Consider the following 20,180-nt stretch of genomic DNA (forward strand, 5'->3'; position numbering starts at 1 on the left):
ATGAAAAAGAAAAATCTGGTGGTGGGTGGGTGGATGGGAAGAGATCAGCCAAAGAACTTGTATACATATATACCTAAACCATGGACACAGACAATAGTGTGGTAAGGCCTGGGGGGATGGGCAAGAAGGGGTCAATGGGGAAAACAGGGGGACATATGTAATACTTTCAACAATAAAGATTCTTTTTTAAAAACCTGAGTTCTAAGACACTGAATAGAACACAGATGAGAGAAACCAACTCTACAGGAAATGTAGAGACTATCAATCCATAGTAGAACAGGAGCATTTTAGCTTCCAGATGAACTATCTCAGAGTAAAAAAAAAAATGATTAGAGTATTTGGTGTATGTTTTGGAAAGCATTTTTCAAAGAAATTTTAGAATTCTTTTGGAGTAGCTGAGATGTATTAGTGATAGTGACACAGAACACAAAACAAACAAAAAATGCTGTGCAGGAAAGAAAATATGAATGCATGGCTCAGTGGTAAAAAAAAAAACCATGGTCATAGTAAGGTAAAATATAAATATTAATTTAACCAAAAACTTTGATAAAGTTATATTGAGAATAGAAAGAATATGGGGGAAAGGAGGCATATAATAGTATAAAATTGTTAAAATTTCACTATCATAAATAGGAAGTCAAAATAATGTATAAGCATATTATTGAGAAATATGGTGGTTAAAGCTAAGAGGTGCTAAAAGAGAGTTCGGGTAAAGGATTGAAGGAGTGGGTAAGATCAAGGGATACTATTTGTTGCTTTATGTTTTGTGGTAAAACTTGACTTTTAAAAATATGCTTGTAGCCCTAGCCAGTTTGACTCAGCGGATAGAGCGTCAGCCCACAGACTGAAGGGTCCTGGGTCCAATTCTGGTCAAGGGCACGTACCTCTGTTTCAGACTCCATCCCTGGAATGCAGCCAATCTATGTGTCTCTCTCACATTGACGTTTCTCTCTCTATCTACTTCCACTCTCTAAAAATCATTGAAATAATATCCTTGGGTAAGGATTAACAATAAAAATAAAAATATACTTGTATTACTTTGACCTTTTTTTAAGTTTCAAAAATGCTCATAAGTATAAATATATTTATTTCTGAGAAGTCTAATTTGGGATTGTCATTAGCTCAAATGGATATATTCAGCAGTATTAAATTAAGGTTGCAAATAATATTTGTGATATTTATAAAACCACAACTTCTCTGCAAATGTTTTTCTAATCTCCTGATTAAATGTTACATTTTTGTATGATGCCAACTTAACAAAAAACATCTATTTTAGGAAAAAAGTACTTCTATGTTTCTGATATCATACTATTATTTTCATTTCTTTTTTATGCTCAAAAGTATCCAATTTTCTAAAGTCAAAGAAGTTTTCAAAAGTTTTTCTTCCTGTTAAGAACTCACAATAAAAGTTTATGGTTATAAAAAAAAAAACCCTAATAATTATGATGTTCACCTGAAATAAAAGAGTACATTTTGTATTCCACAAATAAAACCTTAAGGCTGAAAGATATCTTTCATTTACTCTATTCACAAATATTCACCTTTACTAGTACTTATATCTTTCTTTGCCTGGATTTTTAATATTTTAATTATGATACATCTTGTGAATTATTAAACTCATAACATCAGATGGTGGCAATTGTGATGCAACGGGCTGTGTAGTGGAATTTTGTTGTTGTTGTTGTTGACAGAGATGGACATAGATTCCAGTCTTAGCTGTCTGAGCCTGGGCAAGACCCTTCTTTCAACCTCAGTTTCTTTATCTATAATACTTGCCCTCCTTCATTTTTTAAAGAATTTGTAGATGTTACAGTCAAAATACCTGATCTCAAATCTTGATTCTTCCATTATTAGCATGTAACCCTTAAGGTAGTTACTTTTATTTACCCTAATCTTGGTTTCAGAAGTTCTATCATGGGCATAATTATAAAAAACTTGTAATGAGGTAGTGGTGAAGAAAATATATATTCTGCTACCACAGTGGCTGGTACATAATAAATTTCAGAAACTATATAATAGTAATAATAAGAAATTAAGAGATATAGTTTCTCTCCTCTTCATGACTACTTGAAGCAAAGTAAAGTATCAGAAATGACTTGGTCAAGAATAATATTGTATGAAGTTACATGTGACATGTGAGCTCATACTTTTTCCCCATAAAAGAGAATTATAAAATGCCTTTCAAGACACGTTAATTCAACGATATGCTATTTGACAGAGTATTTATCTATCTACTTTTCAGTTTGGTCAATCAGATAGAGCACCACTCCTTCCTTTGTGCCTTCTCTCTACCTACATGTATTTCATTTATTTGTCTTTGTTTACTTGTCATTTTTTTTACAGTTATTTGGTTGATTGACTAAATTCACAAGTGGTTCATTGAATTGAAAAGTTAGTTCTGTCATAATGAATAAATTGCCCTCCCTGCTGATAAAAGGCTGAAGAGAAAAAAATGGAGATGGGGGGTGGGCATAGTGATATTACCTGTAGATCCAACACAATTTCAGGGGTTTTCTCTCTTACTTTAGTTGTTTGTTTTTTTTAATGTTTTTATTGATTTGTTAGAGAAAGAGGAAGAGAGAGAGATAGAGAACTAGAAAAAGCGATGAGAGAGGAACATCGATTGGTTGTCTCCTGCATGCCCCCTACTGGGGATGTGCCCTGATGGGAATCGAACTGGTGACCTCTTGGGTCATGGGTCAGCACTCAACCACTAAGCCACACTGACTGGGCTAGAGATGTTATCTTATTCATATTTCAATTATTAGCAATTAGGATTTTATGTGGCAAATGGAAGATACTTTTAAAATGTTGTTTAATAAATGAATAAATGAGGGTACAGATTCCTGAAACTCTTATCACCATATTACCAGAGCAACTAGCTTGCAAACAAAAACAAAACAAAACATTGAACTATTTTCCAAACCTCTCCATTTGAATTAAATAAAATCCCAAGCCCACTGGTATGCAAATTTTATTTTGTTTCTTAATGATGTAAATCTAGAGGGAACATTTAGTATGTGCTTGTGTTATTTCAAGAAGTGCAAAGGTAATTCAGGCACAGTTTGCCACCCCCAAGAACTCCCACTTACAATGAAGTCACAAGCAAAGCCTTTTTACTGTACAAAACTTCCCTTTTATAGAGAGTTTGCTTAAAAATGTAAGCAATTTTACAGACGGAAGATCTGAGAAATTTCTTAAAGGTCATATTTCCCCCAACATTGGTTTCTTCATGCTTACAATCTCACTGTGCTGGGTAGAATTTTTTATTATTTACTGTTAAATTTAAGGTTATGGTGACTTTAAACTCAAGTGCATTTGCTGAGAACAGAATTTTTCTATAAGCAAATATGCAACAAGGTGACCTTCTTACCTTGTTCTTGTGCATGAACAGCAGCCCCTGCCACACATAGCACAATAAAAGGAAGCAGTTTCCTAAGAAAAGAAAAGTAATTGGGAAAAACTTAATTGGACATTTTACAACCTATAAATCATATAAAATACAAAACAAGCTATAGTACAAGATTAATAATTAAGCTATTTTAATTAACACGGTATTTTAATATTCATTAATTAGGGGCAAGGGTTCTGGATTTAAGTTCCAGCATTATTCACTTTTTTTATTTTTTTGGTTAATCCTCACCTGAGGATAGTTTTCAATTGATTTTTAGAGAGAGTAGAAGAGAGAGAGAGAGACAAGAGAAACATCGATGTGAGAGAAACACATCGATTGGTTGCCTCCTGCACACGCCCCCACCACCACCCAGGCTGGGGAGGAGCCTGCAACCGAGGTACGTGCCCTTGACCAAATCAAACCTGGGACCCTTTGGTCCTCAGGCCAACGCTCTATCCATTGAGCCAAACCAGCTAGGGCACATTATTCACTTTTCATTGCTCTGTGCCTCAGTTTCTTCATCTATTAAATCTATCTGATAAGGTGTTTTGAAGATTAACTGGAAAACGTCATGTGTAGCACAGAAAACAGTACCTGGCACATGGGAAGCACTCCATAAATGTATAGGTGACATTATTATTATCATTATATCCTATCTAATAAAAGAGAAATATGCAAATTGGCTGTACCTCTGCTATGCCCACAAGCCACACCCACAAGCCAATCAGGAGCAAGTATGCAAATTAACCCAACCAAGATGGCTGCAGCCATGGAGCGAGCAGGAGGCTTGGGTTTCCCCGGCAGTGGAGGAAGCCAAGCTTTCCGCCTGCCCTGGCCTGCCCTGGCCTGCCCTGCCTCCTCTCAAGGCTACAAAGTTTCAATTATAGAAGATAAATAAATCCCAACAAAAATAGCGGCAGCCATGGAGCTGGAGAGAGCAGGAGGCTTGGGTTTCCCTGGCAATGGAGGAAGTCAAACTTCCTGGCCTGCCCTGGCCTGCGCTCAAGGCTACAAAGTTTCAATTATAGAAGATAAATAAATCCCAGATACCAGGGCCACCGCTTGGGTCGCTGGGGGGCATGGCTAGCCTGAAAACCACCACAAGCCCATCGCCCAGGCTGCCCCACACCCCAAGGGAACCACCACCCTGATCCGGGACACCTTTCAGGGCAAACCAGCTGGCCCCCACCTGTGCACCAGGCCTCTATCCTCTCTAATAAAAGAGTAATATGCAAATTGACCATCAGTCCAACACACAAGGTGGCTGCCCCCATGTGGACAACAAGATGGCCGCCACAAGATGGCCAGCAGGGGAGGGCAGTTGGGAGGGACCAAGCCTGCAAGGGAGGGCAGTTGTGGGCGATCAGGCCAGCAGGGGAGGGCAGTTGGGAGGGACCAGGCCTGCAAGGGAGGACAGTTGAGGGCGATCAAGCCTGCAGGGGAGGGCAGTTAGGGGTGACCAGGCTGGCAGAGGAGGAAAGTTGGGGGGGACCAGGCCTGCAGGGAAGGGCAGTTGGGGGGACACAGGCCTGCAGCGGAGGGCAGTTGGGGGTAACCAGGCCTGCAGGGGAGGGCAGTTGGGGGTAACCAGGCCTGCAGGGGAGGGCAGTTGGGGGGGACCAGGTTTGCAGGGAAGGGCAGTTGCGGGGACCAGGCCTGCAGGGGAGGGCAGTTAGAGGTGACCAGGTCTGCAGGGGAGGGCAGATAGGGGCAATCAGGCTGGCAGGGGAGAAGTTAGGCATCAATCAGGCTGGCAGGGGAGTGGCTAGGGGGTGATCAGGCTGGCAGGCAGAAGTGGTTAGGGGCAATCAGGAAGGCAGGCAGGCGAGCAGTTGGGAGCCAGCAGTCCTAGATTGTGAGAGGAATGTCCAACTGCCCGTTTAGGCCCGATCCGGGATTGGGCCTAAACAAGCAGTCGGACATCCCTCAACGGGTCCCAAATTGGAGAGTGTACAGGCTGGGCTGAGGGACACACACCGCCATGCATGAATTTCGTGCATCGGGCCTCTAGTTATTTTATATTAAGTTAAATTACCATACATGCAATTTATGCAAAGTAATAGAAATTTATACAAAATAAGCACAACTTATAATCACTTAACCATAGATTGATGGAACTAGTTATTCTTTAAATGAAATTTATAATAAAAGCCATTTAAATATCATATTCAAATCACTTGTACTAGATGCATGATTCTTTGCCTCTGAAAATAGTAATGGCCTGTAGATATCAACATGAACATTTTGATTAGTAGTATTTGTGAGCACAATACCCAATCACTGCAAATCAAAATCTTCATTTATATAGATTAGCCAAGTAAAAATATTTTGTGATTTCTTTCAGTATAACCACATTTTTGATATTTTGTTGAACAGTACTCAGAATTGGCTATATCTACTTCCCAAATGAAAAATCATAGAGATGATTTTAAAAATTAATGAGCATGCTGACAACAATATTTTATTACTTCAATTTTGCTAATATAGATCCTGATTCTGCTTTGTATTCTAACCCAGGGATTCCTCAAATGACATTTTTGTAAAATACTATTCTGCAAGGAGTGATTACAGAGCCTTCTGAAAGTTAATTTTTATTTTTATTAAGTTCCTGGTATATTAGTAGTAATTGGTACATTGTCTATTACCAACAATAATTGTTTACCTTTACCAACTAGTATAAAGAGCCTCTTAATCTAAGAAAGATGATCTTTTACAAAGTGAGACAACAATATAAAATTATACTATTCTCCTTGATATAAAGGAAATAACATTTGTATTAAAATGGTATTAATCATTTTTTAGTAAATGAAAAATGCACATTCTGTGGTTATACTCAGTTCAGAGCACCGTTTTTATAAGATAGGGTTATAAATTTCAACTGATATGGGCAAATAAGTGAACCATATACAGTATTTTAATGAAGCCTATAAAATATTCCCAGACAGGGTGTCATCCATTTAGAACAATGCTTTTCAAATGCTAGTTTACCAAAGAACCACCTGAGATTCTTGTGACAAATGCAGATTTGGGGTCTTGCCGCAGAGATGATTCATAAATTTGAAGATCCTCAGAATGTGTATGATTCCAACTAAGTGATTCTAATATAGATTACGTGTGTACCAAACGCTAAGAAAAGCATCTTAGGCCATTTACTATTTATGGTTACATTGTACTTTAAATATAGTTAAATATAATTTTGCTTAAATCATGTTACAAATCATGACACAAATAAGATTATTTAATTTTTTTTAAAAAAATCCTTTCTACTGCTCTATATTGGTGGTTTTCAAACTTTAGAGTGCATGGGAATTACCTGGAGGGCTAAAGATTGCTGGGCCCCACCCTGAGATCTTCTGACTCACTAGGTCTGGGGTGCAGCTCAACACTTTGCATTTATAATGAGTTCCCAGGCAATGCTGATGCCCCTGAACTGGGATCACACTCTGAGGACCACTCTTCCGGCTTCGATGACACTGGAGGGGTGATGCAAGACCCATACCTTTTGGATCTGTTTTTCACCTTGGCTGCACAATAGAACCACCTGGAGAGTTTTAAAAACTAATACTTGGTTCCTGCCAGTCCCACCTCCACCCCAAGTGATTCTGATTTTGATTTGTCTGTAGTACAGGGATTTTTAAACACTTCCCAGCTGATTCTAATGTACAAACAAAATTGAGTACCACTGCCGGAGATTAAAATGATTTCTCTGGGTTCTCTAGGATGGATCCCAATACGATCTAGAGTTTGTATAAAAGGAGGCTCTTTTCCTTTCAAATTTATATTTTCAACAAATAACTGGCATGATATATATCAGTGAGATTATGAGTGGCTCAGGACTACAGTCGCTAAAGGAGAGCACATCAGAATTATGCTGTTTCAGTAGAAAACGGAATGTGAAAAGAAGCACGTCTCACCTGCCCCAGGAAATCTGGCTCACTTAGACCTTGCTAACAACCCAACAGGCATTTTTCCAGTTAGAATAAAGTTAACTAATGAAGAGTACAACAACCAGCATTATTCACTTTGCAATTTAGCCACCCCATAGACTTACCAAATGACCTCAGGGGAGAAAACTAGAAAATACAGTTCTCTCTACACACGTTAACAAGTCCATTCCTGGAGTGAGGCAGGAAAATATGAACACATCCACATCATCCCTGAACCAAGTGGTTTTAGGGAATTATGACAAATCAGTTGAGCCATACCCTATGTAAGTGTACCTCTGTACTGCAACTGATGAGTAATGGAGAGTTGGGGATCAATGACTGATTTTATTTCTCTTTTCCTGATTATGCCAAAAATTAATAGCCAAGTAAGAAAGAACAGAAAAAGTCAAATTACTCACCAGGTGTTCAGCTCCAACCTTCTTGTTTTAGCAATATAGATCCCACTACACCTCACACCCCCAAAAAGTTCCAGCCATTCCACATTATTCTCTATTCCACGGACAGACCGTGTAAGTGCCTGAAATGCCCTCTCAGTTTCCACCTGTCAGGATGTTAGGTTTCATCAAAGCCTAATTTAAACAGCACCTGTTCCAAGAAATTTCCCATCATCCCTAAAGAGGACTGGCTCTTTCCTCTGTGTCTATACTCTTGATGCTTTAATTGTAACTTTATTATAGCCCATATATGTTGTACCTTTTATAATTACTAAGTAAATATCTAAGCAAGTAACAGGTCTTCACCTTTTATCCATTTCTTACATGATATTGACACTTAGTATTTTTAAACAGAAAATGAGTACCATTTTCATCTCCAATGACTGAGGAATTCAATTTTTCCCTATAGACCTAATTTTTTTTAACTCCTGGGAAAGTAAAGAAAGAAGAAAAAGATAATTTTTAAGAAATGTGCTATGATAGGGTTAGTGGAAGCCTTCTTTTTTTCTTTTTTTTTTTTCCATTTTAACTGTTTTTCTCATCTCTGAGTGGGAACACAGAGAACATATCACGCTTAATTGACAATCAGTTTGGTAAAGAGCCACACTCCGTCACTGTATAAAATGGATATCTAATCATTCAAGCTTTCTGGGAAATATCGAGTTGGGCTGGGCTTGTTGGGCTTGTTTATTTGTTTGGTTTTGCGCACCTGCTCCCCATGATATTACATTTACTTACAAAGTAAAAACATTAAGGGTAGTGATAGACTTGTCAAGGGCAGCATCAGTGCTCTGTGCTACTCTCCTTATGCTGTACATATAGTGCTAAGACATGCTGCAGTATTTCAATAAATTACTAGTAAAGTTATAACTATATTAAGTTGTTGGGGGGAAAATGGTTAGTTTGACCAGTGTGGTTGAATGTTAACCCATGAACAGGTTCGATTCCTGGTCAGGGCACATGCCTGGGTTGCTGGCTCGATCCCCAGTAGGAGGTGTGCAAGAGGCAGCTGACCAGTGATGTTTCTCTCTAATCAATGTTTCTATCTCTATCCTTCTCCCTTCCTCTCTCTCTAAAAAGCAATAAAAATATATTTTTTAAAAACATGGTTAAGAAAATAACACTAGACTGGGAATGAAAAGACTAATTCTGGTTTTATTCATAACTCACTGTGTGACCCTGGGCAGGTTATTTCAATTTTCTGTTATTCAATGTCATAATATAAATTTTATATTTTACATCCTACATATAAAACCCTAAAATTCATGTGTATGGTGAGGTCCTATTCATATACTGGCATTAGAGGACAAAGATAAAATTATAGAGCATGATGTTATATAAATTATGCTTAAAATCATGTTATTTAACCACAAATATAGAAAGGTCTTGCTACAGTTCTGGCCATACTCTTTTAAGTAAATGAAAATAGTCCACTAAGTTTTCTAATTTGTCCATATGTTTAGATCACACTAACAAAAAGTCTAGTTAGTGTATTAAATATATTTTTTTCAAATAGTCAAAGCACATCTGTTTTGCTCACTTTTTTGTATGTCTGGAGCATGTGTCACTAATATAAAGTAACAGAGTACATATACTCACAACATTTAACAAAATCAAACCAGGTCTAAAATAAGTTAGTAATATGGTAACAAACATTCAATAAAGGTTCAGAAAATATAACCCATAATGTTAATATGAGGATATCTAACAAAATATAAGATACTCTGTATGTCTGGTCTGTTAGCCACATTTTCAATTTGAGATAAGCCACAGTCAAAACATAACCAGACATGTGAGGGGTGAGGCCTAAAAGGGGATCAGGCAGGAAATAGATATCCAAAGACCATAATCAGAGTATTTACGGAACTAATAGCCATCCAAGGCATCTTCCCTAAACAATTCTTGGAGCTGTTAAACTTTCTCTTTATCTGAAGGGTCTAAGTTACTTTAGGGAACCCCAGGCATCTTTTTGTTTAGGGTACCCATGAGACCCTCAGGTATTATGATATATATCCTCAGACTACCGATGCTCATTCCTACATAGATTGGGTTTATCTGGTAAGAATGACTTTTGAAATACTATGAATAGGAAACTTTTATTTTATGAGTTGGTGATTTTCATTTAAACCAACTGGAAAGGGTGAACTAATCTGAAAAACACACACATGTGATGTACATCAATAATTTCAACAATTTCCACCACACTAGGTTTACAAGCCAAAAACGTCTCTAAGTCATGACAGCTTTACAGATTTTGTTCTTTACTAGCTGCTAAGATCCAGAAATAGTAAATTTCTGTCCTCTGTTCCCCAAATAACTGAAAAACAGTTCTCATCCCAGCAGTTGGGGATGCAGTTGAATGATTCAAGTAATAAAGTGTCCGTAACTTATATACAATAAATTTCTTGGAATATCAATTCAACTGAATAGGAATTTGTATAATTAATCCAGTGTGTAGCATACTAGAAGTTTTGGTTAAATTCCAAGCATGCAAGCAATTCATGAGAACAGAGAGATAAATGCTTAAGAACTTCAAGTGATCAGAAAGCCCAGAGTCCAATAAGTAGCAAGAAAAGAAGAAAAAAAAACTACATTGAAATTAGTTTGTCCTCATAATACCACAGAGATTGTTAAACTGATTGCTGCCTAACTTAGCAAAATTCTGAGCATATACTACTATTAAATAAAGATTTTTAAGTGAATGACTACATCAGTCAATAAATCTACTGGTATCAGGTGGACTGAGTTTCAACAAATATATAACTTCCCTGGCATCTTCCACCTGCACCCTGATCCCAAGATCAAGAAGTCAGGTCATCCTGACTTCCACTTATTTATCTAAGAAAGTAACCTGGTTTAAAGACCTTTTACATTTCCTCTTTGTTTCTCTCCAGATCCAGGTCCCTTCAATGTGTGCTCCAACCAACTTCATTTCTTTCAGGCCCTCAAATGCACTGTGCTGTCTCACCTTTGAGCCATTTACTGTTCTCTGTCTGGAAAGTTCTATGCCTTTTCTACTTATGTCTCAGTGTAGATTTCATTTCCTTTGGTCAGCCTTTCCTTCCAGTATTATCCCTCCCTACTCTTCCCACCTACCCAGGACGGCTAGGTGTCCTCTTTGTATATAACCTTATTTTATTTTCTTAAACTTGGTTGTTTCATTTTCTGTTTCCTATACTAAAATGGGCATGTTGGGAGGGTAGCAATTGTGTTTCTATCCCTTCTGCCTAGAACCATGCTGGGCGCATAACTGGAGCTCAGTAAACATTTGCTGAATAAATGAGTGAATGAATAACAGATATTAGCTTTTTATGAGAATGAAAATGAAATGGTCTTCTCATTCAGAATTACAAATTATAAAATAAGTCATAGTTTAAAAGCTCCGCAATAGCTATTCTAATTCTCATTAATAAAATTTATATTTTCCCTATAATTTCACAGGCTACCAAGTAGGATGTCTAAACAACATTCAAAATCATTGTCCATAAATTACAATTCCTCTCCCTGAGACATCAGTTTATTTTAAACATTTACTTGAGTAAAAACATAACCAAGCAAATTTTAAAAAAAACCACAGAATTTCATGCCAGCTAGGAAATAGATTTTATATCCAACCCTCCTTTTGGTTATAGAAACCCGTTAAGTATCATAATAGCCTGCCTGGGAGACTTTCCAATCATATGTTAAATGAATGTATCTAACACTGACTTTTGGTTTTAGTTTCCTTTTTATTAATTCCACAGTTCACATTAAGTAACCCATCTGAAAGCAACCCCATGAAATAAAATGTCTTTAGGGATGCAGTTTTAAGCTGTGTTTGGGGGTGACTAATCAGAATTGTGATTTTAAAATACTGCCCCTCACAATTGACAATAGCTAAGATCTGGAAACAGCCCAAATGCTCATCAGTAGATGAGTGGATAAAAAAGCTGTGGTACATTTACACCATGGAATTCTATGCAGCAGTAAAAAAAAGAAGAATCTCTTACCCTTTGAGACAGCGTGGAGGGACCTGGAGAGTATCATGCTAAGTGAGATAAGTCAGTCAGAGAAAGACAAGTATCACATGATCTCACTCATATGTGAAATCCAAGTAACAAAATAAACTGATGAACTAAATGGAGTGGATCCAGAGATAGGGAAGCATGGACCAGAGTGTGGAATCTCGGAGGGAAGGCAGAGGAAGGTGAGTGGGTGGGAGGTAATCAACCAAACACCTTGTATGCATATACACAACCCATGGACACAGACAATAGAGTGTTGAAGGCCTGGGGGGTGGGGATGGGCTGGAGAGGGTTAATGGGGGGGCGGGGGAGAAGACATATGTAATACTTTAAACAATAAAGATTTAAATAAATAAATAAATAATAAAATACTGCTCCCGCTCTTGGAAAATGTCACCACAAAAAGATGGTGAATATTTAAAATCTCAGGGATTTCATTAGGGACTCTAAGGTTTAATTCAGCGACCTGACATTATTATTAGCTTAGCAGCTGCTTCTCCCAAGTCCCCACCATATAGGGTTTATTGGTATGGTGTGTGTGTGTGTGTGCGTGTGTGTGTGTGTGTGTGTGTGTGTGTGTGTGTGTTTCAAACTGAAGAACTCTAAATTCTTTATGGAAATTGGATATTTTCAAGAAATAATTTTCTCATCTCAATCAGTAATAGTTTTTCCCCACTTGCAGTGTGTGGTTGGAGCTGTGAGGGGCTGCAATCTGATGTAACCTTGAGTACCCTTAATTCTGTTCAGCCCACCCCCACTGGCAACTGGAATGGAACAAACTGGAATGGAACAAACTGGAATGGAACAAACTGGATGTCCAAGAGGCCGCAAGACCCCTGGCAGAGAGACCCTCTGGGAGGCAGGGGAGATCAGCACCCAGGACCTGCTGCCCACCCCAAAGTCTCTTCACAAGGGTTCTTTTCCCACTCCACATAGTCTAATGTTTCCTCAGAAGTTCCTCGGTGTAATCCATTCTGTTTGGTTTCTCTGCCTCCCTCCCCCCAATCATCTGGACCCAATTTGCAAACCCCAAACTGCCCAAGAATTTATGCAGGGCCTTTTCTGGGAGCGTCTGGGAGGGAAGTGTAAACCAGACAAGACAGAGAGGCCAGGAGCAGAAGATCTGCTTTAATCCGCAAGGTTGGTCACTACCAAGGGGAATATTAGTCAGCCTCTAGGCCTCCTTGCTCAATGGCTTGGGAAAGCCCTCGGGAGAGGGGGAGCTGGCAGGGAGGGCAAGGAGGGCACAGGGGTGGACAGGGAAGCTTCGAGATGGAGGGCCTCACCCAGCGGCTCCTGGGTTCTGGACCTGCAGGAGCCTGAGCCTCATTCGGATTCCATGGGCCCTCCCGCCCCACACCCGGCCTCGGTTTCCCTGCGGATCCATGCAGAGGGGCTTTTATCTAGGAAAGTGACGGGAAACATGCCTGGGCACCCGGTGGGACCTGCGTGAGCCTCTCTGGGAAGGCTACTGGAAGAGCCCGATCTCTTCTTGGACGCGGGTCTCCCGGGCCCGGCACCTCGCCGCACGCCCGGGGTGGCGGAGGTTACTCCTCTCCAATTCATCGGCCCGCGGGCGCGCGGGGAGGCGCATCCTCGTCTGTCTGGCGGCCGGAGGTCAGAGGACAGAGCGCGCCCGCCTCAGCCGGGCTGGGCGCACGCGGCTGGCCAGCACATGTTCATACAAACACTGCCACAGGGCGGTCTTTCCCCGCACCCCGCCTCCGCCGGCCCCGAGTAGCCACCGTCAGGCCCGCCCCCTGCCCCCCGCCCACCTACTCTCCTCTGGGGCAGCCTCGAGGCGGAGAAGACCAGCCACTCCGTCCCTTCCGCCCAACGGGAACCAGAAACAAACTTGCATCACCCACTGACCTCCTCTCCAGAGGGTCCGGGGCAGCCAGCCCAGGCCGTGCACCCTCCTCCCCACCAACGCTCTTTTCCCCAGTGAGGAGGTGGGAGCAGGTACAGCGCCCCAAGAGGAAGTGGGGTGCAGACAGGAGGGTCCCCGTGAACAACTCCGGTGAGGAGCAGTCCCCCCTCCCCCCGCAGTCCAGCCCCTTCCCCTGAAACACGCCAGTGATCCCGGCGCAGCCCCGGCCCCAGAGGTGCAGCGCGTTCGCTGGCCTCTTACGGACAAGAGGCGATTGCCTGAGTCCCGTGGGTTTAGCAGTGCCCTGATGCCGGACCTTCTGCGGGCACCCTCTTTCCCATCCCGCAACCCTGCCCCAAGCCCGTGCCGCCCTCCGCAGGCTGAGCGCACGGCGCCCAGGGGCCCGCGAACGCCCCGGCAATCCCCAGGCGGGACGCCCGGAGGGGCCCCGCGGGGAAGCAGGAGCTCAGCCAGGGCCCCGAGGGAGGCGAAGGGAAGGAGGGCGCGAGGGCGGCCCGGAGCGCGGGCGGGCGGGGGTCCGAGCCCAGCTCCGGAGCTGCGGGAGCCGCTGCCGCCCGCGTCGGGACCCGGGCCAACAAGCGTTCCCTCCGGAACCACGGGATCTTTTTTTTAACCTAAACCATCTGAGAGACCCGCCGGCAGGAGACTTCCTTTCGAACACGGCGTTTTACAAGTTGAGGAGTCCGGAGGAAGATGCCACGGCTGCTCGCGCGCGCGGCTCCCAACTTCAAAAAGTGCCAAAGAAGCGAGAGCACAAACTCCGTCCCGCTCCGCGGGTCCCGGGGGTGGGGAGAGAGGCTGGTCTGGCCCCCGCCCCTGCGGGTGGGCTACTTACGTTCTTGCCGTGTGGGAGACCTTTCCACGCCTTGTCCTGTGGGCTCCTAAATGCATTTGTATGCATCTGTCCGTGCAGCGAAGCGCTAACGGAAAGCAGAAGCCAGCTCCGTTCTGCTAAGGGCGCAGGTACTGTCCATGAAAAAGGAAAACAAAGTCACATGAAAACGATGCTCCCAACCGCAACAACAACCAAAAAAAAAAAGGGGGGGGGGGGGGGAGGAGATGGGGAGGGAGAGAAATAGCACCCAAAGGGTAGACAGACTTCCTAGCTCCCCGGCTAGGAAACCAAGGGGCCGGAGGTAGCGCTCCCCCGGGAGGGCAGGCGAGGAGGGAGACCTCACTGGCGGGCGGCGGGGCGCCGGCTGCAGCAGCAGAAGCTCAGCTGCGAGTGCAGCCCTCAAGTTCACTTGCGGTTCAAAGGCGACTCTGTGACTCCAGTGGAGTCTTCTGCTTTGGGCCTGGGAGGAGAAAGGGATGGGGGGGAGGGAAGGGGATGAAGGAGGGGGGGGGGGGGGGGGCGGGGAAGTCCTTGGAAACAACCCGCGCCTGGACATTTGTCAGACAAGCGCACACACCCACTTCGAAAACTCGTGCGGGTGCGAGGGGGCCGGTGGCAACTGCAGGCGCTCGGCTTTGACTGCGGCCGGCGGCTTCCCCGGGAAGAAGAGGAGCCAAGCAAATCCGGCCGGTGTTAAATTTCATCGCTCACTGAGTTGCAATGACATCACCAAACACAGTGCGCACACACACACACACACACACACACACACACACACGCACACGCACACGCACACACACGCACACACATCCTCCACGCCGCAACCTTCCCCCCACTCCGCGCCCGTCTCTGGCGCCCGGGTCCGCACGCCCCTGAGCCCGCAGCGCCCGGGTGCGCACGCAGCCGCGCAGGAGCAGCGCCGACCTTCTCGCTTCCCACGCTGTCCTTCCTCCTCCTCGACGTTTCTGGGACCTGTAGGTGATTGGTCTCCCCGGGTGGAAGTGTCCATGTACTATTCCCATGTTCAGTGGTCCCCAATTTGATGTTTTCCTCCTGCGTGCCTCCCATCCCCAATCTTCTTCTCTGCCCTCTTCACACACACCCGAAATCAATCTTAGCTCACACTCCTCCAACTTTCTTGCTTTTTTTATTTTTATTTGCAATGATGCTGTGGCCTATATCATATTATAAACTGACTGCAACGGTTTTCATTTCTAGCTTTCCTCCTCTTCACTCTTTCCTTTCAGTCTACTCCCCTTACTACTTTCTAGTGATTTTTCTCTCCTGTGATCCAGTTTTCTGCTTCTGCCCTTCAACCTCTTAAGCATGGATTCATGGTCTGCATTTACACATCAACAGCACACTAACACACCATAGCCTTACCTTCTCCAACTTTTGTAACAAATCGCTTTTTGACATAGGTCCCCATTCTCCCACAGCCTTTTCATACTGAGAAGCCCATCTTCCAATTTTTGCAAAGAATAAAACCAATAATTTCTGATTTTTATCTTTCTTATTAATAAGACTGGAAATTCCAGGAGACCAGGATCTATTTATCTTGCTTATCCTTGTCAGCACTTGGCATGTCTGTTTAGTGAATGACTGCTGTATACCACTGCATATAACTTCCCCAACAACAGCTAATGACTCTTCCACATGCCGAAAGGCATTCTACATTACACACATATTATAAAGGTAAAAGTGACCCTATTGATGAATGGAAATGATTGATGTGATCCTTGAAATTGGGGACCTTTTCTTTTTCTCCACGAAAAATATAGGGGACTCTTTCTCCAACATATAGAATGTAATTCATCTTTCTTTTCCTCTATTTTTCAACTTTTTATTTTGAAATAATTTTAGATTTACATAGAAGTTACCAAAAAAATACAGAAAATTTCTGTATACCCTTCCCCTGACTTTCTCTAATGTTATTATCTTGCATAAATAACCACAGTACAATTATCAAAAACAGGAAATTAACACTGCTACAATACTATTGACTAAGCTAAAGGACTTATTTAAATTTTATCAGTTTGCCCAAATGTCCTTTGTCTGATCCAGGATCTAATCCAGGATCCTACACTGTATTTAGTTAACTAATTAATTAACAAAAAAATTCCTGTCCTTTTTTTTTTTTTTTTTTGTCTTTTATGATGTCATTTTGTAGAAGCTCTCTCAATTTGAATTGTCTGATAGATACTCATGATTAGATTCAGGTATGTATTTTCAGCATAAATACCACTGAAGTGACATTGTGCCTTTCTCGGGGCATCATATCAGGTATACATATGTTGATATATCTTATTACTAGTGATGTTAGCTTTGATCTCTTAGTTAAGGTGGCACAAGCCAAGCCTAGCCACTGTAAAATTGCTCTCCCCCTCCCCCACTATCACCAATTTTTGTAACAAATAGCCACAGCTTCCTGGAATCCTAGAAATCAATCCAGAACTAAGGGAAGATAATCACTCTTAAATAGCCTTAAATTACAGTTTTTCTGTTTTTGACTACCGGTCAACTACAGAAGGGCGGGTAATTTTTGGTTTGGTGTAGAGAATATATAAGAATTAAGCAGATCTTAAGTAACTCACCTAATCTCTGTCTACATTTCCCCATCACTTAAGGATGAAAAATATTTGTTTTTCTACTCACAATGTTGAGTCTGAATATTTAAATTCTGTGTGCAATAGAGTCATTATTAAAATGTATCTCAGGCCCAGCCCTTGTGGGTTAGTGGTTGAGTGTGGACCTATGAACCAGGAGGTCACATGCCTTGGTTGCAGGCTCCATCCCCAGTGGGGGGCATGCAGGAGGCAGCTGATCCATGATTCTCTCTCATCACTGATGTTTCTATCTCCCTCTCCCTCTTCATTCCTCTCTGAAATCAATAAAAATATTTTTAAATGTACCCCAGGTTCTTTGAGTAGGAGAAGAGAATAGGTGCTAGAGTTAATAGATCCCTTATCATGCAGAAGATGCCAAAGGGTACACATACCTTCAAACGGGGTATCTTTGTTTGTGGGAGAGGAGGTATTTGCTCAGTAAAAAATAAACAAAGTAAGGTTTAAATGCTGTAGCCTTTTTAGGATGGTGGACATTATCATAGATCAAATTGATCAAGATAGATGAACTGGGCCCCTAGTACAATATAATACAATATAATATATGTGTGTGTACAGTGCATGTTATATACTAATATATATATAGAATAAAGACTTAAGGGAAACATACCATGAGAGAAACCAAGATGGCGGCATAGGTTAAACACCTAACCTGCAGCCGGGCACAACAATTTCAAAAATACAACTAGAGGTCAGAACGGACATCGTCCAGAACCACAGGAAAGTTGGTGGACTGAAATGCCCACAGCTGGGGGGAAGGAGAAGGCCACGGGGACAGTCGGGGAAGCCGTAAAAGCCTGAGGTATGGAGAAACGGGCGGAGACACGAGCACACGCGCCTGCGGGGAGGATGGAACCGGAGAGGAGGGGGCGGCTGATGACCTGGCCCGAGTTCACTGGCAGGAAGGAGATAAAGGCTCCGGAGTGCGCTGAGCACCGGCTCCAATTGCACTGAACCCCATTCCGGGCGAAACCCTGGGAAACTCACTCACTTTCGCAACTCCGCCGCCCCCGCAGGCCGCCCGGCCCGGGATGCTGGGGACGCCGCCGCAGCGGCGGCGCCCGGAGCCCGGCAGCCTCCCAGCACCCGTCCCCGCCGTGCAGCCCCCGCGCGCCTGGTGCCGCGGGCCTCGTGCCCCGCACACCGGACGGAGGCCCGGACGCCCTCTCCGTGCACCTCCCGGCGGCGCTAGACTTCAGTAGAGTTGACTGAATTCAAGGGATTAAGAAGTATAAATTGGGGGGACGCCGCGGCGGTGACGTCCGGAACGCGGCGATGGTGGTGCCTGGAGCTCGGCGGCCGCCCAGCGCCCGTCCCAGCCGCGCGGCCCTCGCGTGCCTGGTTCCGCGGGACGCGCGCACCGCGCACCGGACAGAGGCCCGGGCGCCCTTTCCGTGCACCTCCCGGCGGCGCTAGACTTCAGTAGAGTTGACTGAAATGAAGGGATTAAGAAGCACAAATTGAGAAGTTTGAAAAAGATGGCGGCGGAGGTTAAAGGCTGTTCTGTTGCCTCGCACCCAGCGAAATCCGAGGGGATGAGGTGTGGAGGTGCGTGGGTCTGGCTGGTGGCGGGGGAAAGGGGCTTTTGTTCCAAACCTAAGGGAGATTAGCTCTCCATCACCCTGAAACCCATCTTCTGGCGAACCCCGGGAGACCCAGATGCCTGCGGGGAGAGGCGGGACTTTTGCGGAGGTGCGCCCAGCAATCAGTGTTTGCTGCGCTGGAGTGCGGAACGAGGGGACTTAGATACGTGGAAGGCAGAAGGACCAGACTCACAGCCATCGTGGCTCGCCGCACCATGGCCTGTTGGCGCCCTGAGACCCCGCCCCGCCCTGGGACCCGCCCCGCACGTTTTGAAGACCCGCCCCGCAAGTCTTGCAGGCACACCTGCGCCCCAAGCGACGGCTTATGCATGTGGGTGGCCTGCCCTCTGGCAGCGGACCAGATGATCTGCTGTTCTAGTCGGACTGCTCCAGGGCCACTCAGACAGGAGGAAGAAACTACAGTTTTTGCTGTAATCCTTGCTGAGTGCCTAAGGCAGTAGCTGATCTACACCCCATTGGAGACCCAGAAACGAGGGCATCTAGTGGTCTGTGGGAGATGACACCAGATTTCAACCACGTGCATAAGGGACACATTCAACGGGAATATTCAGTGAGCGCCAAAGCTTTGCTGCACCAAGACCCATAAACGTGTCTCCTGCACAGCAACTCTTCCTTTATAGACAAAGAGAGCCCCCCCAGTGACACCAACAACAATCAAGACTTAACTATACAAAGGAGGACCAAGATGGAGGCATAGGGCGGAAGCCTGATTGTTGCCTACCACAACAACTTTGAGACTACGACAAGAGAGCAGAGCAGACACCATCCAAGACCACCATAGGGCTGGCTGAGTAGATGCTCTACAACTAGAATAAAAAAGGGGTATGTGGGATGATGCTGATGCCTGTGACCCAAAGACCACACTTTAAGAACTACGGCTCAGGCGACACAAAAGAACTATGGCTCAGGCGATACAACAGCGGCCTGGAACGTGCTCGGCGCAGTTCCCCCGGCGGTCTCCGGCTGAGGGGACGGCTCCACTGGCAGCCAAGCACGGACAGATGAGCCCCTATGAGACATGGGGTGGGAGACTCCGCGCTTGCTGACCTCTGAGTCCGTCAAGAATCTCAATGCCCCGGAAGCGGCCAGGTGCGCATGCTCGGCGACCGGCCACCGATGCAGACCCAAGGGCCGACGCAGCGACGCCAGACTGGCCCACCGCCATGCACCGGGCGCACCGGAGCTTCGCCGAGCCGCCGCCCGACAAGTTCTGCAGCAGCCATACTGGAGCTCTGGAAGGATGGCCAGGGGAATTGCTGAGGGGGGATTGACCGGCAGGAATTGGGATCGGGAAGACGGGGCCCCGCTGAGACCCGGGTGCGGGCGGGGTTGCGCGCCTCTGGGCTCAGGTGTGGTCACACGCCTCTGGATATAAGTGAGGTCTCAAGTCCCTGGGTCTAGGTGAGGCCACATGCCCCTGGGTCCAGGTGAGGCCGGACTCCGGGTC

General features: G+C 44.3%; 1 protein-coding gene across 1 annotated transcript in view; it reads right to left on the minus strand.

Annotated features, from left to right (window-relative positions):
- The window catches only part of COL24A1 (collagen type XXIV alpha 1 chain), a 318,617-nt gene extending 304,000 nt beyond the window's left edge, over positions 1-14,617 (minus strand). Inside the window, exons 1-2 of the mRNA XM_054721397.1 lie at positions 14,506-14,617; positions 3,374-3,435 (exon numbers count right to left, since the gene is read on the minus strand). Of these exons, the coding sequence (XP_054577372.1) occupies positions 3,374-3,435; positions 14,506-14,561 (118 nt within the window). The 5' untranslated portion in view covers positions 14,562-14,617. The remainder of the gene's footprint in view (positions 1-3,373; positions 3,436-14,505) is intronic.
- Between the last annotated feature and the right edge of the window lie 5,563 nt (positions 14,618-20,180).

Source organism: Eptesicus fuscus, chromosome 9, assembly GCF_027574615.1.
Source record: "Eptesicus fuscus isolate TK198812 chromosome 9, DD_ASM_mEF_20220401, whole genome shotgun sequence".
NCBI lineage: Eukaryota > Metazoa > Chordata > Mammalia > Chiroptera > Vespertilionidae > Eptesicus > Eptesicus fuscus.